At 41.6% G+C, this 13,440-nt stretch overlaps 1 protein-coding gene across 3 annotated transcripts in view; it reads right to left on the bottom strand.

Moving 5' to 3' along the window:
- Nucleotides 1-1,709: 1,709 nt before the first annotated feature.
- Nucleotides 1,710-13,440, bottom strand: part of HOOK3 (hook microtubule tethering protein 3) — an 87,222-nt gene continuing 75,491 nt past the window's right edge. For 2 of the 3 annotated variants that reach the window (XM_066988337.1, XM_066988335.1), the window contains 2 exons: nucleotides 13,076-13,212; nucleotides 1,710-4,425 (listed from right to left, as the gene is read on the bottom strand). In XM_066988337.1, the coding sequence (XP_066844438.1) occupies nucleotides 4,410-4,425; nucleotides 13,076-13,212 (153 nt within the window). In that variant the 3' untranslated portion in view covers nucleotides 1,710-4,409. Of the gene's footprint in view, nucleotides 13,213-13,440 lie in introns of all 3 variants that reach the window. The other variant, XM_066988336.1, reaches the window with a different exon arrangement.

Here is a 13,440-nt window from a genome sequence, read left to right as displayed (position 1 = left end):
GAGGTCACTTCATTCTCTTGGCTCCTAAGAAGGATGATCCGTGCTTACCAGAGTGTCGGGGGCTGGAGAACAGGGCCGATGCCCACCTGGGGGGTGCTGCAGGCCAAGCAGGGCCCCAGGGCAGTGAAGTGACGGGAGGGGGTGAGGCAGGAAGAAGCCTGGGTCACAGGGCAGGGGTAGGGAGGAGGTGAAAAAAGAGTGATGGGCAGTGGGGGAAACAACAGGGTAGCGGGGGGGGGGGGGGGGGGGGCGATGGCCTGAGGCAGGAGAGAGGTGGAAATAGTGATCGGGGGAATGGGAGGGACTGGGGTGGGACTGAGAAGAACAGCAGGCACTTCGTTATGTTACTCCAGGTGTGGCCTCAGCAGTGCTGAGGAGGAAGGCAGGATCACCTCCCACCACCTGCAGGCAGCACTTTGCCTGATGCAGCCCAAGACACCGTTAGCCTCCTCTGCAGCTAGGACACATTGCTGGCTCACGTTCAACTTGGTGTCCATGAGGACCACCCCCCCCGGGCCTTTTCTTCGGAGCTGCTTTCCACCTGGGCATCCCCAACGTGTCCTGGAGCCTGGGGCTGTTCCCCTTTCTGGCTCCAGTAGTTCAGGCAGTTTTTGATCCACCCCACTGCTCATCCAGTCCGTACTTCAGCAGCCTGTCTTTGTGGCTCTCATAAGCAGGATGGTGTCAAAGGCCTTACGCAAGTCCAGGAAGACAAACACCCACTGCTCCTCCCTCACCCATGGTTCTGGCCGTGGCTTTATAGAAGCTCCTCGTGTGGGACAGGCCTCAATTCCCTCCCTTTGGTCAACCATGCAGGCCTTCGCATTTTTTGCCTGACTTCCTATTCACCGTGTGCGATGCAGTGCTCTTAGAGGAGGTGATCCTTGAATACTCACTGGGTTTCTTGTGCCCCATTTCTCCCCTTCCCAGTCACCCACCCACTCCCCTCCACGCCCCCTCCCCTTGCCCTTGCCCAGGGGTGTCTTCTCAGTGCCTGCAGTGCAAGAAGGACTCCTTACTGCCACAGCAGGGCTGCACCTCGCTGACAGAGGATGCAGACAAGGCATGCTGCCCTTCTCTTGCTGCACTCCCTCTAAACCTTGTACAAAGCAGCCCTGAAAGGCTCCTACAGGGCCTCTGCGCATCCCTTTACCCCCAGCCTCGCACAGGATAGTTGCAGGCTCAGTATCTCTTGCTGACTGTTGACCTCTCTTTCGCAACTAACAAAATTTACCCGTGTTAATGCTGCCTGCCTGCTCCTTCCCCCTGCATCCCCTCCCCAAACAGCAAAGCTGTTCAGCAATGCAGAAGGGAAGGACAGTTGCTCCTGTCCATACCCATACAGCTACCTCTATAGCTAAACTTCCATCGGCGAGAGGAAGTCTCATTACTTCAGCAGCCTTGGTCTTTCCAGAGGCAAAGCATGCAGGTAACCCTTGCAGTGATGGGCCAGCCACAGTGGATGCTTTCCAAGAGAAGGGAGGAGGTTCACATTTTCTGCTGAATTCCTGCTGCTGCCTACCTTCCCTTCGTTCTACTTCACACAGCCCTTGGGAAACGAGGCACGATGCCACTGGTATATCTCAGAATCGGGCAGACCAGCTGACACCAAAAGTGTTCTCATGTACACAAACCAGAAGCTTCAACGCCAACTGTGCATTGGCTTCAGTTTAAAACCGAGCACCGAACAAAGGCAAAGCAAGCACTCGTGTTTTATATAAGCCTTTATTTACAACTTGTTTAACAACTGTACACTCTTCTGTAACCTTGGAAGCATTAGTGTATTTGACTGGGAAAAAATATTAAACCTTTTGATTCTAATGGTCATCACCGGGTATTTTTTTTTTTGTCTATATACAGATATGTATATAAATACTGCTACCATGACAATCTGGTAGTTACACATTTCATAGATGAACCGAAATGGGAAATTGATGTTTTGACACTCTAGGAATCCATTCTCTTACAGAAAATATATCACTGTCAACTTCACAAACAGTTACTTTGATAATTGGTCAACACTTAATTTTGGACTGTCAAACAAGCTGCTATTAAGAAAGTAAAAGAGTTTTCTATGCAGCATAAATGAAGTTAGTATATCAGAGACATGCTGGAGATCACCTCTGCATTGTGAGCTCGCAATCACCTCGTGACAGAGATGCTACGCTAATCTAATTAAAGTAGCCAGCTCATTTGCTGAAAGCTACCTTAAGTTTCTCTGTTGCATTAGTGAACTCAAGTTTTGTCAAGCTAAACACAGTTACATATAAATGTCTTAGGCTCAAGAACAACCGATACATAGTTTCTAAACTGCACAGACCACTTGGATAAATGAGGTACAGCAAAGCTTCGGCTCGGGGCGCCCTTGCAGGCAGGTGTGACAAAAGCAGCTATCCCCTCACACCCCGCGCGGAACCGCTGTCCTCGGCGGTCCCGCGCCCAGCGTGGCCTGGAGAAGGGCGCGCTCCTGACAGAAGCGGCACTAGCAAATGGGAGACGAACTATGCCTGGGACACACAACGGAAAGTAAGTTTTTTTTTTTTTCTAATAAAGCTTGCCCTGACACAGAACAAAGGGATCAATGGCTGGGACCTGGAAAGACACAAACCTCTCAGCTCTGCTGGACTCGGGCCGGCAGGAGTGCCGCTGCCCGGACCCTCCTGCAGCCCACCTCGGGCTGCGCTGCCACAGGCGCTGCCGGGCCCAGAGGACAGGTCCTCACCCACCAGGCGCTGTCAGGCAGAGCAGCACCGCCAGCATGGGCAGCCCAGCCCCGGGAACCCCCCGGTCCCGTCCCCTGTTGCAGGGGCACCCGCCCGCTGCACAGACCGGTGGGTCTCGCTCTGCCTTTCTCCGAGCGGCTTGGTTTGGCACAACGCGCTGAGGCAGGGGCATCGAGGGCACCGTGCACCCCGAGGGCCCCAGGCACACGCAGACACACGGACACAGACACACGGACACAGCCGTGCCCACAGCTGCAAGCAGCAGGACTGGGCGCCCTGTGCCCGAGTGCTGCGGGGCCCCGGGGTGCCGGTCCCCAGCGCCGCTGCCCCGAGACGAGTGCCGCTCCCGGAGAGCGTGCGTGCGGACGTTTTTGCAGGATTAGGATCCGGGCGAGCGAGAACGGGGTTTCCCTAAAACTGGGCTTAAACCGCACGGCTCGGGGTACTCTGCTTCCAGGTTCTGTTGGGTGTTTGCGGCACGGCCTGTGGCTGGGCAGCCCTCTTTTCCCACCTCTCACACACCAACCCCTGTACAACGAACGTCTTAACTTAGACCACTACAGTACCCCCTTGTCTTCTGGATCTTGCCAGTACTGGATGTCCAATACAAAACAAAGATACAGTAGTACAAATGTGCAGATTTTTAAGAATATTAAATAAGCAGCTCTTTAAATTAATATAGTCAGCACAAAGCATTTTGAGTTATACTGTCTAAATATTGCAAATCTTATAGCTAAACTTCATAATACAAAGAAACAGCCAAGCTAGTGCAATTGGAAATGAAATAGCTAAGACTGCAATAATGAGAAAAGAAATAGTACAGGTAAAATATAAACCCAAATTATAAACTGGCAAGGACAATCTGCATAATACTGAAGGTGTAGACAGCTTTCATACTTATCTCCATTCACGTTCTTTCCTCAGATTGTTTAACAATTGTACACAGATTGGAAAAAAAAAATGTTTCCGAAAGAAACAGACAACACAGCTAAAACATAGAGAGAAAAATACAACAGCCACAAACTACTGCATATATACATAGTAAGGAAGCAGGCAGTGTCTGTGAGCAAAGGACTGCACAGTAGTTTGCCTGTCTCAGAGATTATCTGATGAACCTTGCCTGGTTTTCTAAGGAAGATGGGCTGGCCAAGCAGCAATTCATGAGTCATTTCTCCCGGTAAAACACCTCCTTGGCTTTACTTTTAATTATTTAAAGATTCAAAGTATATCCTTTAAGGGTGCAGGTGCTTTAAAATTTTAACAGTAACCAAAAGGCATTTTCAGGAACTCATTAAGACTAGTTTTTTATAGTTCAGTATATGAAAATGTTGCAGGAGGTCTGTGTGTTAATGCTGTTAATCAGAATTAAATGGAGTGGACAGACAGAAGTAAAATGGAGAGCTGACAGTGCTCTGTCAGTTTGCAGAACGCCTCCTGTAGAGCTCTGAATACTGGATTTCCTCTCTTTTAGCCTCATAGGAGATTTATTGTGAAGAGAAAGAGTAAATGGAAGCAGGAAGTGGGAAAGCCACTTCCCAAGATGGTAGGCTTCTCTGCAAGTAGATCTCCCTTTGAAATCAGATGCCCATGAGTCTTAAGTGTAGAACTGGTTAAGTTTTGGTTATGCAGTCTGGACAGAAAAGCAAGTCATGCACTGAACAGTCCCTGTTATAACAATGCTGCAGGTCATGCAACCACATCACTGCAAATAAAAGAATAAAGAGAAAGTTAAAAAGCAGATAACATCACCATTTAAAAAACAGAGAACAGAACAAGTATTTTCAAAGCAGTTCAGTAAGGCCGTCTCTACTTAGAGTTGTGCAAATTCATGGGAAAAACATCTTTGCCAGAGCAGCTCTTCAAACTAACAGGAAGATTGTATGCCAAAAATTGGGAACAGCAACAAAATAGCTTCAAACAATATCAAAATTTAGACACAGTTCGGACAAATTTAAACACTTCTGAGTGAAGTCCTGCAGGCCACCATTCTCTGCTAACATAGCTATGGAAACTAAGTTTACACAGCTATGAAAATCTCTGGCGTTCCTGCTGTCTGTGAGGACAACTAGTGGAAAAAAAAAATAAAAATCAAACTCAATATAAAGTGAAAGGTGCCTGTCCAATACTGTGCATGGTTATAAACTAAAAGACAATCATCAAGGTCAAAATGACTCTGCCTGAGACTTCAAGCTCTGAGCACCGCAAATAAACTTCAAGCATTTATATTTCATCAAAGATCATTCTGTGCATGACACTAAAATGACATCACTGTCATACTACACTGGCAAGCGCTACTCATTCGTTGCATGCAGGTTTTAATCACAAGGAAGTTACACATATCCTTGTAAAAACACACCAAGTAGGAGCCCTAAGACCACATCACAATATTGCTTAAGTGAATCTAAGTCTGGAGGACAACTGGACAGGCTGCACACTGCTCCATCCTTGCTGATACACTCTCCCTTGTGGCCAGTGGACTGACAGGTTGAATGCTTTACTAACACAGCTACGGTGCTTTCAGGTTCCCCAGGCAGCACAAATACCCTTACACAGCTTGGTAGAGCACTAACTGCTCGTTCTCACTTTCACTTGTCACTTCTCACTGTGATGACGCAAAGAGTAGAGTAGCTTCACCCAACTGAAATTGCACTGTGCAAACCGTTTCTCTCCCCATTTCCAACTCCGTAGTATTGCACTAGTCAAGCACAGTTCTAAGAACAGCTCCTGTGACAGGAAAACCCAGGTTACATACACAAGGAAAAATACTTATAACTAAACTCAAGGTCTTAGAGCGAAAAAAGGTCTTTCTGCTGCAAGTCCTGCAGCTTGTATGTCCCTCTTTTTTCCTTCTCAGAATACTGATCAACTAACAGTTGAAAAAACAAACAGAAAGATACATACATAAATCAAATGGAATAAAAACAGAAAATGCTTAAAAAGAACACATTCAAAGCAGACCTTGGGAGAGTATGTGGAGTAATTACTGTCTGTTTGAGATGTGCTGTTATACTTGCTTTGCACTGCCTGGATGCAGAAAGTTACAGAGTTCAGGATTAATTATATGAAGATTACTGTACTTAGTCAGTAAAAAATAAAAGTTCAAGCTACATAAGAATTTACCTATTCTATTATGCATAAATGAATACAGGCTACTCCTTTAATCTCACCTGGCTATTACACAGCTCAGACTTACTGTTTTGTAATGCTCTGAGTGACCTGATGCACATAAACAGAAATGACATTACAGGTTTCTCTTCAGGACATTAGTACTTTTAAAGAGGACTTGTAAATTCTGGACAGTGTATTCTCTTCTCTTCTGAGGACGTACAAATACCTCGGTTCATCTGAGAGTGCCCTTATCAAACCTGAAATTCTTATCTTGTTCTAAAATAACTGTCTGTTAATTTCTTTCTCTTGAGGAACTTCTCAAAATGAATCAATGCTTTCAGAAGCTACCTGTTGCAGCAGCTCTCCAGAACATGACAGAAATGTGAGCGTAAATTCACTCAGCATAACCTGTCATTATTCCTGTGGCACCTTCAGAATGAGATAGTTTATTCAGCATATGACTTGCCTGTAGAGGAGTGACTTTTCCTTTTCTTACCAGTACAAAATATTTCAGCTATATGTAACTGATGGCTTGGTGTTAGCCTGGGGGATTATTTCTTGGTGAGACATCTCCCTTCAATATTCAGCACCAGATCTCATTAGCTCCACTTCACTGTAAGTGGTTAATTAGTGACTTAAAACCTCCTTAACTTCTCTCTGTCATCCTGTGTTTTTTCCACATGCAGACATGACAGACGACTCCTGCACGTCACAGCCTCAGAAGGGATGGGAACCTCTCCTTCTCACTCACAGGACCAGCTCTGGAGGCACCTATCAGCACACTTACTTCAGGACAGTGCTCACACAAGCCAAACCTGATGAAAAAAAAAAAAAAAAAACACACAAACAACCCAACCCAACCCCATGTTCTTTCTAAGGAACTACTTTTATATTCAGTGTATGTTCAGTCCTAAGAGAGACAAGGCTTTCTGTAGCTATCCGCTGTCTATAACTAGTATTTTGTAACAGAATCACCAAAGTCATCAGGGCAATGCATCTTTACTTGCAAACAAGGATAGTACTTACCTGAAAGTATGGGTAGTACTTACTTAGTACTATTCTTAAAGTCTAACACTACACTCGTCCCAAATATTCCTGCCGAGCTTCTGCTTTAAGTTAACTGTCTCCAGATTTCTCTTCCTGCAGATTTTCTAAAATTACTTAATGGCTTCTACTGCTAACGTTTGTTTTCTTTCCTGCATCTATTCTTCCTTTCTTCATGGCGTTTCCTTTAGATTTTAGGCCTAAAAGAACCTATTAACATAGCGTCTTTTCAGAACTGTGTTAACACCACTTCAAATTTTTGTAATTCTTACAATCACAGAATACAAAGTGGATTATAAATTATAAGAAGCACGGCCTTTTAATGTCACGTTTATTACTATTTCAATATTTTACTGATACTGCTAAATACAAACATAAAAATCCCTCAAAACCACTGACACCCTCAAGAAACAGGTTTATTCTCCTGGTTACCAACCTTTGGTGACTGAGGACTAAAGTCTCTGCTTTATAAAATTTGTACTACATAAGGAATGTTTCATTCAAATAATGACAATAAGAAATAACCTAATGGTTTTATTGCAACTATGTTATAATATTGCAAGTATTTTATGACACCAGAACGATTTGTTTGGGAAGCCGCCTTGGCTACAGTGCCACGAGTTGGTACAATGTCCTGTAGGACTGTATGATTTGTCAAGTTTTCTAGGACTTCTCTATCTACATTCATTCATTTTCAATCTACATTCATTAGTTGGTCTAGGTATCAATTCAATAAGCTGATGATATAATTAAAAAATGACCTTTGTAATCCCAGTATTTCAGTGAATCCACTAAAATAAAAATCAAGCAAAAAGAGAGAACAGGACTAGGGAAATCCTCAGCATCTCCAAATACTGCAGTGAGATTGTCAATGGAGACAAAATCTCCAGGGATTTGCTATAGAAGATGAAAGAAAGTCTGAGGATGCTGATAGTGACAGTTTCTGTTTTACTGACATTGGAAAAGCCTCCAATATTTTATCAACTACAATTCAAAGTTAATTAGAAAAACAAACAGCTCCAAAGGCTCAGATTTCATTTTACTACTTTTAAACTACCACCAGAAGGCAGAACAGTGAAAGACGCACTGCTCTTCAGATTTCTGTATTTAATGGTTGCTTTTATCTGTCTTCTCCACCTTCAAACTGAAGAAATCAACCCTTATTTTTACTTACATGCTGCAAACTACTGACAGGCTTCTGCTCCCTTTTTGGTCTTCCAGAGGGAAGAAGCATCACAGGAGCAAAGCTACAGAATCAGTGATGTCAGGAAGTTTTCTGGATTCCTTGGAAGTGACTAACTGGAGATGTGGCTAGGATTTGACACAGAATTTGAGAGCTGCCTTTGCCTGACCCCAGAGAACAGGATCTGGTTTGTGAAGATGTTCTGAGTGCAAATGAGACTCATTCCTTGCCACTCCTGGCTCCTCTATCAGCATATGCAATAATGTAAGAGTACACTTCTCTCTCCTGATGAAAGGCACAAAGTAGGAAAGCCTTGCCAATGCAGAGGAGAGCTGGACTGCTCAGATTTGAGAGAGGACATGCCTGGGCTGTGTGCAGCTTGTGTGGTTCAAGAGCTCATTCATCAAATTCCATGCTTACCCGATCTTCGCATTTAAATTCTTACGTTTATGATTCACCTTTTCATTTTAACAGAACACTACATGTATCACACTGCCAGCGTCAGCTAACACAGCTGTTCTAAGGAAGGGCTTCTGATGAGGTTTCCTTCTAAGCATATCACCTGAGATCACATTTCAGTCATAATCCAGCTTTCAATCTATTCTGCAGGTGACACCTGAAGTACAACTACTTTTTCCAAGTGGAAAAAACATCGCTTGAAACTATTTCTTGTAAAGGAAGCCTCTTTTAGCTATTTATTTGCACAATACTGGTGAGAAAATGCCTCCAAAATTTGCTAAACTTGGTTGGGAGATGTCAAAGCTTATCAACATAGTATTACTGCAAAAAACAGAGTCCACGTTCTACCTAAAACACGTGCAAAAAAACCACAAGAAGTCAGTATTACATATCTGACTTTGAGTGCAAAAATAGCTCCCTCATCAATCCTTGCAAAATGTCAAAATGTCCGGGGGGGGGGGGGGGGGGGGGAAAAACACTATAAAATGAATAAAATTCAGGAACTGTTTTGTTTTGTAAGAAAAAGAAAAACTAGCCACATTCAATACGGTCTTCCTCCAATCACTAACTAGAAGAAAATCAAGTTCTGAAGTTAAGATATTTTCCAATTATCATATCTACAGAAAACGTCAACATATCAAGATAATCAAACCCACTACAGCTCATCCAGGAAGCTATGGACAGCCTCATACACTAGAGAACTGAGAAAACAAAGGCTACGCGCGTAAGTCAAAATACCAAGGGCTTTAAAATCTACAAATCCCCTTAAATTTTCTTGACAGCTTGCACATACCACTTACTATCAAGATATCATAAAGCAGCAATAGGATCGGTCAATATTAATTCTTTCATACACATTGAATATAAAATTGACAGTGCTGTCTACATGAATAGAAGGCCACAAAGAACTTGCAGAGTTAATACTACCACCTCAAGGGACATCATCAGAACAGCACAGGATTACCAGTTGGTCATTTCCAAAGAGATAATGAAAAACACCTTGTAGCCAATGTGTATGTACTTCATTTTACAATATATACAGCTGCGTGCTACAGTTTGTTTTCCTCTGCACTGTGGATGGGACACATAACCCTTAAATTAGATTACAACGCTTGGAAAATGTATGTTAGGATCCAATTGGTTAAGTGTTGCTGTAAGGAAATTGGGGGAACATGAATACTCTTTTCTGTAATGTCTGATCACACATGCTAACAACTTAACATGGAAATACTTAAACTGGACTGCACACACATCCTGTAAGACCAGAAACTAGGTTTCAGCTCTAAACAATGAAGATGCATGTGCATTTAACTGTTACATGTTGTTGGCATTTAATTTAAATCTCCCAGAAGGACTATTCTGGGCATATCCTCAGCACAGTACTTAAGGAACGTATTCTCATGAATTTCTTAGCTGTTTTATCACTGCCCTGAAGAGCTTTTTTTTTTTTTTTTAAGACCAGTCTGCAGGCTTTTTGTTTTTTTTTCTGTAGTGTATCAAGACAGCCTATAATTTAACAATTGTCACTACAGTTTTGATGTCAATAGTCTTTGTTGCCTCCAAAAAAGTCTTCCTAGAAGTTTCTTTGAAGTATGTATTGTACTAAGAGAATTCTGTTTTACAGGGCTTTTTTGCTATATTCTTTTACTGAAGATACAAAGAATAGACAGCATTCACGGCTAGCTCTGTACAGGTGCTTATTACCTCATGTCACTCTCTCAGCCCTTGTTTTGTAATAGCACGCTACTTCCAAAACTACAAAACAAGCAAGATTTCTTCAGAGCCACCCACACTAAACAATTAAGAACTGCTGTATGCAACAGATAATCAAAGGAAAATGCTAAATAACGCAGAATTAAATTTCGTTGACTACCATTAGAAATCCAAAGAAATGACTTATTGGAACTGGACAGAGAGAGATGCTCTTTGGATGTATAGGTATAAGACTGCAATACATTTTTAGATTTTTGTATTCAACACAAGCTCAGAGCTTCTGTTGAATACACGCTTCAGTGTCTTACGGGAAAATGGAAAGTCCAAACAGAAAGAGGAGAAACTACAGAACAGAAAATAAAAATCAACAACCAGAAAGAGGGGAGGGAGAGAAGCCATGACAGAGAAAACTTAAAGACAAAGCTTCTAATCAGCATTTGTACATCTCCCAGCCATCAGGGGCATTTGTCTGTCATCAGAACTTTGGAGGCAAAATAGTAAAATATATGTTACAATAATTAAAGCAAGTAGTTTTATTCTAGTGTGCAGATTGCATTCAAGTGATTTTAGACATGCAACTAATAGCAACAGTAAATGAAATTATTAAATAAATTTAAGAGAGAAACCCTCCCATTAAGGTCGTGGTGTTCCTTTCTTTCACAAGTAGGCTTTGGCAGTTTGATAACAGACAAAGGCTGTGAGATTAGAATAAAAATGGAGTTTTCAGTGTTCTCTGGGTGACACATAATGCTCTACTCTCAAGCAAGAACATCGAATTTGGTTATGTGCTCCTGTTCACACATGGCATACAGTAAAGAGTTCTTCAAATTACTTGAATGGATTGCACAAAAAGATCAGTAAAGGATTTCACAGAAAAACTGTGGTCATCTTGCTACGTAATATATAAAACTTCTTTGATCTGTTAGCATTTGGTATCTCAGTAAGAGACAGCAAAACGAGGATCAGCTCACTGAACTACAGAAATTGTCCTAAACTGCCTTTGTTGCCTAACTGCCATTGTTAACTTTTCTCCACACAAAAAGATACTTCTGCTGTCTCAGTTTTATCTTGCAAGTATAGCCCAGACTTCTCACATCATGAATTAAAGAGCAGAATTTTTAGAAAATTGTTTTTCCTCCAAATGTGGGGCGTAAAAGACAAACTTATATGATGTTAATGAACTTCATATGTTTTTGTATTACTGGGAAAAAAAAAAAAACAACTACATTTTTCAGACACACATTGAAAGCATTCTTAGCCTAGATTAAAACAGATGATGTACTTGAGGATAAAGGAGTACCTACAAGTGCCATCCACCTATTCCTTACCCTTTAATCTAGATGTAATCACTTTAACTATCCTTTGTTCAACCCACTGAAGTTGTGAATTAATACAGGTCTTCAGATGCTTACTAAATGCTAATATGCCTTTTCTCTGAAGCTATTTATGAAGAAATGTCTTCACTGGGAAGGGCATCAAAATAAGGTAAAAGAATAAACGCAGAAACCAGACTGCACGTGCATTTAGGGGACCAAAGAGTCTCTAAATGAAAAATGTTTAAAACTGAATCACCACAAAATAGATTGAAGCCTTCAACCTATACTCAGGTCCCCTGTGTCCATCAATTCTTTGACAAAAACAATAGCCAGAACATAGAATCGATCAGGGAAAAAGCAGAATTTTATAGGACCAGGGCCTAAATTAATACTAGGGACCATCTGCCACCCCACTGATCAACATGAAGGTGCTACAGAGAGTGACATATGATCAACTAGCTACATGCTAAGAAGGTAGTACAACAAATTACAGCCAGTTTTCAACAGTCAGCAACATGCTCACCTGAAGGCACTGGTACCATTAGTAAGGCAATTGATACAAATATACCCTGAATCAATATATTAAAAGCAAGTTGCTTAGTAGGGGATGACAACTGAAGCATGTTAACATCAACAACGTTAATTTAGGCCTCGATCCATTATCTACTGTTAGTCCATAATTATAAAAAATTAATACAAACGCTTTTTCTTTTTAAATGGATGATGCAGTAGCATATCAAATATTAGCATTTCAAATAGTAGCATTTCAAATATTTCTCCATCTTTTTATACTATATATTAACCACACACTTGATCTAGAAGAGTGGGACAAACCATTTGAAAATATTCAGTTCTGTCAGCAACAGGTAAAACCAGCAGACAAACAAAAGCCTTAAAAATCATCCTGCTTCCCTACTAAATGCCAAGAATAAGAGCAAACTTTATACATAGATTTTTCTTTTTTTAAAAGATATTTCTTGTTGCCGATACGTGTTTTAGCTGCAAATATATTTTACAATAATATTATATACTAATTTTGCATTTTTGTGATGAGTTTTCAGCCTTTCCTTGAAGCAACTGGTTGGCACAAAAATCAAAAGCCTAATTCCTTTTAACAAAGGCAGTCTTGTAAAGCATCACAACCCTTATAGGCACAAATGTATCAACTGTGACAGGAAATTCACATTGTTACACAGCCCATACCAGGTTTTTTGTAAGGGACCAGGCTTTACACAAATTTAAAAGATTCCATTATTGTACAACACTCCTCTAGATGTTTTCAAAACTTTGGCACATTCAGAAAAATGCAGAGAGAAAAAGGGACAGATGGACTTCAAAAAACACAAACAAAGGGCATTACAAAACGATGAGGAAACCATAATAAAACCCTTTCCTGAACTGTAAAATAATGGTGGTAACAAGGGAGAAAGAGAAAGGATGCTGGTTGCTTTTTGTTGAACGGTGTTACTTGCAACAGAAGTGGCCTTGATCATAGGGCAATTTTCTTTCTAAGGGCAAGGCTTCTCTACCTTGCAGTTGCTGGCTGGACATGACCAGGGTACGATCTCCTTGTGCTCGTGGCTTGCCTTTGTCTAGCCAGGAAGGACTGTCCTGAGCCTGTGCTAGCTAGTCTGTCTTCTGCTGCTTTTTTATGCAGAGTCATTCCCTATGGAAAAGAGAAACTTCTTAGAAAAAAAATAGAACATTTAACATTCAACAACTTCATTCATTTACATTTTATTGCCTCTTCTTCACCAACACTTACTAGGTTGTTTTGAATTTCAAACACAAAGCATCACATTTTCAAGGCTAAGGCAAAAACATCCTTCAAGATCTTTTACCATGTGCTTTTTTTTTTTTTTCCCCCAGTCATTGTCCAGTTTGGAATACATTG

This window comes from Anser cygnoides, chromosome Z (genome assembly GCF_040182565.1).
Source record: "Anser cygnoides isolate HZ-2024a breed goose chromosome Z, Taihu_goose_T2T_genome, whole genome shotgun sequence".
NCBI classification, from domain to species: Eukaryota; Metazoa; Chordata; class Aves; order Anseriformes; family Anatidae; genus Anser; species Anser cygnoides.
Note: the sequence above shows the minus strand (reverse complement) of the source record. Positions and strands in the feature narration are given on the sequence as shown.